Source organism: Sardina pilchardus, chromosome 8 (assembly GCF_963854185.1).
Source record: "Sardina pilchardus chromosome 8, fSarPil1.1, whole genome shotgun sequence".
NCBI classification, from domain to species: domain Eukaryota; kingdom Metazoa; phylum Chordata; class Actinopteri; order Clupeiformes; family Clupeidae; genus Sardina; species Sardina pilchardus.
In genome coordinates, this window is record NC_085001.1 from 5,013,028 (window position 1) to 5,023,178 (window position 10,151).

Genomic DNA, 10,151 nt, shown 5'->3' on the forward strand with positions numbered 1-10,151 from the left:
GACCCCAGACACAGATACATACTGTTATCACACACACACGCACACGCACACGCACACGCACACACAGACACAGACACAGACACAGATAGATGCTGTTATCGCATCCTTTTACCTTTTTACCTATAACATCCTATTACCTTTTGTTCTGCAGAACTGTAAGACAGTATGAAGTGTACCTACACTCCACCAACACCAAGTATTTACACAGATATCCTCCTACACACGCGCGTGCGCGTGCACACACACACACACATATACAGATATCCTCCTGTACCCCCCCAGTCAAATGTATGTGGAAATGCAGTTTATAGTAATTTTCATTGAGTATTTACCGTAAATATTAATGCGATCGCTGCTGTCAATCCCGTAGTAAACCAGGGACCAAGGGAACTACTGAGGCTACCCACTAACCACGTGACCGCTCTAATCTGGCTTTAACATGGAAGTCAACGGCTGTCGCAACTTTGAGATATCGATGGCTTTGGCACAGCCGTGCTGCATGCTGCATGGTCCAAATGATACCATTCCCTTCTAACAACGCCCTGCCATCACCTCTGACTTCAGAACTTTGTTTCCGGCATGAGTCATGACGTATTCTAAACTCCAATGAAATTAACACAAATAAAAAATATTTTTAACATTAAATTATTCTTATTCACTTCTTAACTATTTATTGATGTGTGTGTATTCATGAACTTATGTATTGATATTCCTGTATGTATTTATTGACTTATGTATTTATTTATTTATTTAACTGTCTTCTCTACGGCAGCTACACTAATGTTCAATTTTAAAAGATTGAGCTTATGGTGATAGCCAGACTACATACACATAAGATCAGATGAACCTCAAACAAGTGGAGCTTATACCCCAGATCCCTCCCTCTCTCTCTCTGTAGAAATGTCCCCATGAGCAACTTGGGGTTAAGTGCCCTGCTCTCTCTCTCTCCTTGCTCAAGGGCGAACCGGTGAAAACAGGGAATTGAACCCACAACTCTGGTGCCCTGTGTGTGTGTGTGTGTGTGCGTGCGTGCGTGCGTGCGTGCGTGTGTGCTGTAAACTGTAAGTGAACACAAGTGCTGTGCTCTCCTGTCCCATTCCTGGTTTAGACTGACTCACAGAAAACAGAGGGACATTGCTCTCTCTCACACTCAGTGTGTGTAGTTTATCAAGCTATTCAACAGCTGTAATGAGCAATTGTCATTTATTATAATTCAATGTCAGTGATGCAACTAATTTGCAAACCATGAGTCAAGACATGTTCCACTCGCATCACATAATCTACATTTGCAATATTTATTCAAATTTCTTTCATCTATTAAAACAGTAAGCAATACCGGTATACAGTACAGTAAGTATTAGTCTCTGTTGTCCAGCGTCCCAAGTCTCCTCAGCGGTCTGCACGCCTGCTGGAAGGCGGGGCTGGAGAAGTAGTGACCACAGGGTCCAGCGTGCTGTCAGAAGACCCAGAGGGCCCAGCAATTAGATTCCAATTTAACATATCACAGTGTAGTGGCAACATTATTCTTCATGTAGCCAATGAGTTAATGTTGCTGTGTCATATCCACACATTTTGAATGAAGGCATTTTGAATTGGCTGTTTTTATTTTACAGAGTTTACACTTATGAAATGGAATTAATACTTTGACCGTTTTGAAGGTTGTCAGTCAATTTCATCATAAATGAAAACTGTTGTGCTTCCTCGTGAGCAGTAAACAAGGTTGTTTTACTGCAAATATATCCAGGGTCAGTGGCGTGCTCAGTTCTCTTTGTTCTTTTGGTGTATCGATTGTTGTTGGGTGCTCTTTGGTCCAAGGTAATTAGTTTGTGTAAGAATAAAAAGAGAGAGAAAAATAAATCTCCACGACCAAGGCACTCAAGACGTTTTAAACTTGTGGAGGGCCTTGGTCGTGGAGAATTTCTGTCTCTCTTTGTTCTTACACAAGGTTGTTTTACTCTTAGGTTGGGGTGGTAACCCTATAATTGGGGGAGGGTTTATTAGGCACTGCTTGTGTTTGAAATTGTGTTTTTGTTTTTGTTGTGCTTCCTCATGAACAGTAAACAAGGTTGTTTTACAGCCTAAATAATGTACAGTATGTAGAGGCAGACCGTATTCTTATGAACAAATCACTGAGAGAATGCCATAATAAAAGTGTTTTATTGAATCTGTTGATTTTTTGTTTTGTTGTTCAGTCATAAGCTTCATTTTCTCCCTCCATCAGATTGACCTGTGGGAGACAGGTAGGCAGACAGGTAGGCAGACATGGGCAAGAGAGTATGCAACATTTAGTCATTTAGAGAGACTATAATGAATATATGATGAGCTTTGGGAAACATAAACAGGATAAGGGATATGCTCACCAGTTGTTCAAGTCTATCTGGCCTTTTATATGGGGAACCGTCCCTGTATTCACCCCCACAAAGCGCTGCACTCCTTTTTGGCAGACCTTCCATCACCTAAAGGGGGTGTGTAAAGTTACATCCTAACACACTTGCCCTTCAAGGATATTCTTAATTCTCTAGTCTAATGTAATATTGCACAGAATATCAAAAATACAGTTGTGCATATGAATACGAGAGCATTAAGACTTCCATATTGTAGAAGTACCACTTTTGCTCTTAGTCTTTACAGTGACAAAACATGCTTGTGGACCTGTAGAATTGAAGATAAGAGCTTGGCTCATACTTTGATCATAAGTGAATTTGTACAAGTTTAATGAATCCTACTTCTGACAGAGTGTGAGTGTCCCTCTTGCCACCTGGACTCAGGCCATGAGACCAGTGCTGGGCGGACAGTTGAAAGACCACTGCAGCAATCAGTAGTAGCCACAAGAGGGCGCGTTTCCCTTCCATTCTGGAAACATCAAGCGTCAACAAGACAACCAATACAGTGCTGTTGCCAGTACATTACAGTTGAGAGTCAATCTTTTATAGGCACAAATGTAACAAACTTTTTTGTATAAAGAATGCTTTTTGTGGTATCCAGTGCATTCATTTATCACAAAACATGTACAATATCAAATGATATGTAAATACAAACATGACTTAGACTGGTAATGGAAACTGTTACCTTCTCAGATGGCAGAGGCAGGAAGCGTCTTTGTTCTGTGTCTGTGCGCATTGAGGAGTAAACGGCATTGCGTGAGGTTTATATATCGAGGTTTCCTCTAACCTCAGGTGTGCCGTGTTACACACAGCAGCGGGGGTCTGAGTGCGGTGCACTCCAAGCCATCAAATCCTTCAGCTGGACCCTCAGGGGCACTCTGGAGGGGCTCCTCACAGCATGGCGTAGCCTGCAGACATGCTTTGTGAGCAGTGTGTTTCTGTCCACACTGTAGCCTACATGAACATATTTCGGTGCGGCCTGGCCTGCTCTCCTTTAGACTATGAGGACGACGAGCATCAGCTTTGGAAGAGTCTTGAGCAAAATCTGACCCAGGCCGAACGAGCAAAGTCAACAACACAAGAAGCACAGAGGTACATAATGGTTTGGTTTTGCTCCTGATTTTTTTTTTTTTCTCTTGTAGTGAAGCAGAATTTCCTTTTACAGCAGCAGAACATAGCATCAAAAACACACCATAATTGCTTTAGCAATTGCTTCATCTGATCATTGTCCATTTTGATTACAATATCTGTTATTAGGGCCCGAGCACCGAGGTGCGGCCGCTGTAGCAGCGGCTGCACCGTAGGTGCAAGGCCCTATTGTTTTTGCTCAGATTATTAGGGCCCGAGCACCGAGGTGCGGCCACTGAAAGTGGCTGCACCGTAGGTGCAAGGCCCTATTGTTTCTGCTCAGATTATTATTATTATTCTTTTTCCGTCTTACCTGTTTTTTTTTTTTCACCAACTTGGCATGCTCTAAAACTCTTGTAATTTGGCAGCCATTTGTAGAATTGCAATCGAAACTCAGAGACAGAGCTTTGGCCTAGGGCGTGGCTCAGGGACTCTATAGCGCCACCTATCACGCTGTCTGTTGTGGTTGACACATGCATTCACGAAAATGGCCCAGATTTGGTGGACATGTGTGTTGTATTAATCTAAACAATTTTTACATTTACACTCTATAGCAAATATTCGAAGAATTTGAGTTATGGTTATGATTATGAATTTTGCACATCATGTATTTTGAAACACTTCTCCTAGACGGTTTATCGAAATCATGTCATATAAGCACTAAAATGATCTTGAGGGGTTACCCGAGAGGAATTGCGACCAGATTTTTGAATTTCAAAAGTATATCGAAATGGTGAAGGTTTGAATTATGGTGTTTTATTGAGAAACAGGAAGTTGGTGTTATAGGCAGAAAAAAGATTATGAATTGGATGTAATTTGGCAGCTACATGTGGAATTGCTTCAGCTAGTCAGAGACAGAGCTCTGGCCTAAGGTGTGCCTTTGGGACTCTATAGCGCCACCTAGCAGCACATTATATTTTGTGGTTGACACGTACATTCACCAAAATGAACCAAATTTGGTGGACTTGTGTGTTATTGCTATGGCTAGTCAGAGACAGAGCTTTGGCAGAGGGTGTGGCGTAGGGACTCTATAGCGCCACCTAGTGCGTTGTCTGTTGTGGTTGACACAAACATTCACGAAAATTAGCCAAATTTGGTGGACTTGTGTGTTATTGCTATGGCTAGTCAGAGACAGAGCTTTGGCATAGGGTGTAGCGTAAGGACTCTATAGCGCCAACTAGTGTGTTGTCTCTTGTGGTTGACACAAACATTCACCAAAATGAACCAAATTTGGTGGGCATGTGTGTTATTGCTAAAGTTATTCAGAGACAGAGCTCTGGCCTCGGGTGTGGCTTAGAGACTCTATAGCGCCACCTAGTGCATTGTCTGTTGTGGTTGGAACATACATTCACGAAAATGAACCAAATTTGGTTGGCATATGTGTTATTGCTATAGCTATTCAGAGACAGCGCTCTGGCCAAGGGTGTCTTAGGGACTGTATAGCACCACCTAGCGCATTGTCTGTTGTTGTTGACACACACATTCACGAAAATGAACCAAATTTGGTGGGCTTGTGCGTTATTGCTATCGATAGTCAGAGATAGAGCTCTGGCCTAAGGTGTGGCTTAGGGACTCTATAGCGCCACCTAGCGCATTGTCTGTTGTGGTTGATACGTACATTCACCCAAATGAACCAATTTTGGTGGGCATGTGTGTTATTGCTATAGTTATTCAGAGACAGAGCTCTGGCCTCGGGTGTGGCTTAGGGACTCTATAGCGCCACCTAGTGCATTGTCTGTTGTGATTGACACATACATTCATGAAAATGAACCAAATTTGGTTAGCATATGTGTTATTGCTATAGCTATTCAGAGACACGATCTGGCCTAGGGTATGGCTTAGGGACTCTATAGTGCCACCTAGCGCGTTGTCTGTTGTGGTTGACACATACATTCAGGAAAATTGACCAAATTTGGTGGGCATGTGTGTTGCTCATGCACATGCCCACCAACATGCACATGTTGCTTTGATAGATTCCGAAATGTCACAGGTCTCCGCACCGCAGGTGCTCGGGCCCGCCATCGCCGCTTGCGGCTATATTTCTTATTATTATAGTATAATTCTCTTACCAGTAACATTTTTCACCAACTTGGCATGCTCTAAAACTCTTGCAATTTAGCTGGCATATGTAGAATTGCATTTGATACTCAGACACAGAGCTGTGGCCTAGGGTGTGGCTCAGGGACTCTATAGCGCCACCTAGCGCGCCGTCTACTGTGGTTAACACATACATTCACGGAAATGAACCAAATTTGGTGGACATGTGTGTTGTATTATTCTGAACAAGTTTTACATTCAAACTATATAGTGAATCTTAGAAGAATTTGAATTATGTGAGATTTTCTGATTTTTGCACATCATGTATTTTGAAATACTTCTCCTAGACGGTTTATCGAAATTATGTCATTTAAGCACTTAAATGATCTTGAGGGGTTGCCCGAGAGGAATTGCGACCAGATTTTTGAATTTCAAAAGTATATTGAAATGGCGAGTGTTTGAATCTAGGTGTCTTATAAAAGAAACAAAAAGTTGGTGTTATAGGCAGAAAACAGTGACTAATTTGGATGAAATTTTATGGAGTATTAGTTAGTGTGTTTGTAGTGACAGTCATATACAAAGTTTTGAATTTGGTGTTGTTTGTGATTTTTAAAAGCGCATTAATGATTGTGGTGGACACAGTTTTAGCTAAAATATTTTGAAGCGAGTTGATGAATAATAATAATCATATTAACCTATGCTGCAATTTTGACTTTAACCACATTAACAGAAAGTGAGTTATTTAGGTTTTCTTATGAGGATGGCTCTGTGTTACGATCTTTTCTCATCCGCGCCTTCATGTTGGTCCTGTTACACACACACAGAACCACATTTAACCGCACACACATTACACACGCGCAAGCTTTCCAGAGAGTTACGCACACACATGGCCTCCCCCTTGACCCCTCTGCCTCCCTCCCTCTCTCTCTTTCTATCTCTCTCTCTATCTTAGCCCCATGCCCCCCCCCCCCCTCATTTGCATACCGACCCCCCACACACTCTCTCACCCATCCCCCATGCCTCTCTGGTGGTGGTAAGAAGGCCAACAGATGATAACCCAACTTGAGGATGAGAGAAGGCACCACAATCCTGCAACTTATTTGCCATGTGTGTGTGTGACAACACCTTGGTTAATAGATCTTAAACTTTCCTTAATATTAGACAATGATTAAAGAAGGCTTAAGAACGCTCTGTCGGGTTGTCTGTTGTGGTTGACACATACATTCACAAAAATGAACCAAATTTGATGGGCTTGTGTGTTATTGCTATCTCTAGTCAGAGACAGAGCTCTGGCCTAGGGTGTGGCTAAGGGACTCTATAGCGCCACCTAGCGCATTGCCTGTTGTGGTTGACATATACATTCACGAAAATGAATCAAATTTGGTGAGCTTGTGTGTTATTACTGCCGCAAGTCAGAAACAGAGCTCTGGCCTAGGGTGTGGCTTAGGGACTCTATAGCGCCACCTAGCGCATTGTCTGTTGTGGTTGATACATTCACGAAAATGAGCCACATTTGGTGGGCATGTGTGTTATTGCTACCGCTAGTCAGGGATAGAGCTCTGGCCTAGGGTGTGGCTTAGGGACTCTATAGCGCCACCTAGCACATTGTCTATTATGGTTGACACATTCACGAAAATGAACCACATTTGGTGGGCATGTGTGCTATTGCTACTGCTTGTCAGGGATAGAGCTCTGGCCTAGGGTGAGGCTTAGGGACTCTATAGCGCCACCTAGCACATTGTCTATTATTGTTGACACATACATACACGACAATTAGGTACGCTTGTATGTTATTGCTGCCACTAGTCAGAGACAGAGCTCTGGCCTTGGGTGTGGCTTTGGGACTCTATAGCGCCACCTAGCTTGTTTTCTGTTGTGGTTGACACATACATTGATGAAAATTAACCAAATTTGGTGGGCATGTGTGTTGCTCATGCACATGCCCACCAACAAGTGCGTGTTGCTTTGTTAGATTCCGCAAATGTCACGGGTCCGCACCGCAGGTGCTCGGGCCCGCCATCGCCGCTTGCGGCTATATTTAGGGCCCGAGCACCGAGGTGCGGCCGCTGTAGCAGCGGCTGCACCGTAGGTGCAAGGCCCTATTGTTTTTGCTCAGATTATTCTTATTATTATAGTATAATTCTCTTACCAGTAACATTTTTCACCAACTTGGCATGCTCTAAAACTCTTGCAATTTAGCTGGCATATGTAGAATTGCATTTGATACTCAGACACAGAGCTGTGGCCTAGGGTGTGGCTCAGGGACTCTATAGCGCCACCTAGCGCGCCGTCTACTGTGGTTAACACATACATTCACGGAAATGAACCAAATTTGGTGGACATGTGTGTTGTATTATTCTGAACAAGTTTTACATTCAAACTATATAGTGAATCTTAGAAGAATTTGAATTATGTGAGATTTTCTGATTTTTGCACATCATGTATTTTGAAATACTTCTCCTAGACGGTTTATCGAAATTATGTCATTTAAGCACTTAAATGATCTTGAGGGGTTGCCCGAGAGGAATTGCGACCAGATTTTTGAATTTCAAAAGTATATTGAAATGGCGAGTGTTTGAATCTAGGTGTCTTATAAAAGAAACAAAAAGTTGGTGTTATAGGCAGAAAACAGTGACTAATTTGGATGAAATTTTATGGAGTATTAGTTAGTGTGTTTGTAGTGACAGTCATATACAAAGTTTTGAATTTGGTGTTGTTTGTGATTTTTAAAAGCGCATTAATGATTGTGGTGGACACAGTTTTAGCTAAAATATTTTGAAGCGAGTTGATGAATAATAATAATCATATTAACCTATGCTGCAATTTTGACTTTAACCACATTAACAGAAAGTGAGTTATTTAGGTTTTCTTATGAGGATGGCTCTGTGTTACGATCTTTTCTCATCCGCGCCTTCATGTTGGTCCTGTTACACACACACAGAACCACATTTAACCGCACACACATTACACACGCGCAAGCTTTCCAGAGAGTTACGCACACACATGGCCTCCCCCTTGACCCCTCTGCCTCCCTCCCTCTCTCTCTTTCTATCTCTCTCTCTATCTTAGCCCCATGCCCCCCCCCCCCCTCATTTGCATACCGACCCCCCACACACTCTCTCACCCATCCCCCATGCCTCTCTGGTGGTGGTAAGAAGGCCAACAGATGATAACCCAACTTGAGGATGAGAGAAGGCACCACAATCCTGCAACTTATTTGCCATGTGTGTGTGTGACAACACCTTGGTTAATAGATCTTAAACTTTCCTTAATATTAGACAATGATTAAAGAAGGCTTAAGAACGCTCTGTCGGGTTGTCTGTTGTGGTTGACACATACATTCACAAAAATGAACCAAATTTGATGGGCTTGTGTGTTATTGCTATCTCTAGTCAGAGACAGAGCTCTGGCCTAGGGTGTGGCTAAGGGACTCTATAGCGCCACCTAGCGCATTGCCTGTTGTGGTTGACATATACATTCACGAAAATGAATCAAATTTGGTGAGCTTGTGTGTTATTACTGCCGCAAGTCAGAAACAGAGCTCTGGCCTAGGGTGTGGCTTAGGGACTCTATAGCGCCACCTAGCGCATTGTCTGTTGTGGTTGATACATTCACGAAAATGAGCCACATTTGGTGGGCATGTGTGTTATTGCTACCGCTAGTCAGGGATAGAGCTCTGGCCTAGGGTGTGGCTTAGGGACTCTATAGCGCCACCTAGCACATTGTCTATTATGGTTGACACATTCACGAAAATGAACCACATTTGGTGGGCATGTGTGCTATTGCTACTGCTTGTCAGGGATAGAGCTCTGGCCTAGGGTGAGGCTTAGGGACTCTATAGCGCCACCTAGCACATTGTCTATTATTGTTGACACATACATACACGACAATTAGGTACGCTTGTATGTTATTGCTGCCACTAGTCAGAGACAGAGCTCTGGCCTTGGGTGTGGCTTTGGGACTCTATAGCGCCACCTAGCTTGTTTTCTGTTGTGGTTGACACATACATTGATGAAAATTAACCAAATTTGGTGGGCATGTGTGTTGCTCATGCACATGCCCACCAACAAGTGCGTGTTGCTTTGTTAGATTCCGCAAATGTCACGGGTCCGCACCGCAGGTGCTCGGGCCCGCCATCGCCGCTTGCGGCTATATTTAATGGTTAATGTTGAACATTAGGCCTACTCGCCTTCCATCTGGAACATGTCAAAACGGATCTATTTACAAAGGTGGAATCAGATGAGTCATCGCTCTAAAATGAATGTTTGTTCTCTTTACGTGGCGATTTACTTCATTAATCCCACTTCATGTCCCAAGTCATTTGTTATTGACGATCAATAACGATCATGTAATGAGACTGTGACAGTGTCGTAACAACGGCTGAGTATGTGCTCGGACAGCCATACCAATGAGCCTGGCTCTTTGCTGTTGGAGGTTGGTTACAGAGAGATCAAGACTTTTTAGAGATAGGGCACTAAGATGTAAGAAAAAAATGGGGTTCAGCATGTATGCAGATATCTTGTGATGTCAGAGCATAGGGTTAGGGGAAGAGCATAAAGCATTAAAGGACAGTTATCAAATAAAGACAAAGAAAGGCCAGAG

General features: G+C 43.0%; 1 protein-coding gene across 1 annotated transcript; it reads right to left on the reverse strand.

Moving 5' to 3' along the window:
- Window positions 1-2,188: 2,188 nt before the first annotated feature.
- Window positions 2,189-2,852, reverse strand: LOC134089486 (progonadoliberin-1-like). Its single transcript, XM_062543928.1, has 3 exons — window positions 2,727-2,852; window positions 2,361-2,456; window positions 2,189-2,227 (listed from the first exon to the last, which is right to left on the reverse strand). Exons 1-3 carry the CDS (start codon window positions 2,850-2,852, stop codon window positions 2,189-2,191), a joined length of 261 nt encoding a protein of 86 aa, XP_062399912.1.
- Between the last annotated feature and the right edge of the window lie 7,299 nt (window positions 2,853-10,151).

Excerpts from the sequence above, each read along its gene's own strand:
- LOC134089486 (XM_062543928.1), bottom strand. The coding sequence starts at position 2,852 with ATGGAAGGGAAACGCGCCCTCTTGTGGCTACTACTGATTGCTGCAGTG. Across the intron at positions 2,457-2,726 it reads ACACTCACACTCTGTCAGAA|GTGATGGAAGGTCTGCCAAA; the intron begins GTAGGATTCATT and ends CACCCCCTTTAG. Across the intron at positions 2,228-2,360 it reads CAGATAGACTTGAACAACTG|GTCAATCTGATGGAGGGAGA; the intron begins GTGAGCATATCC and ends TGTCTCCCACAG.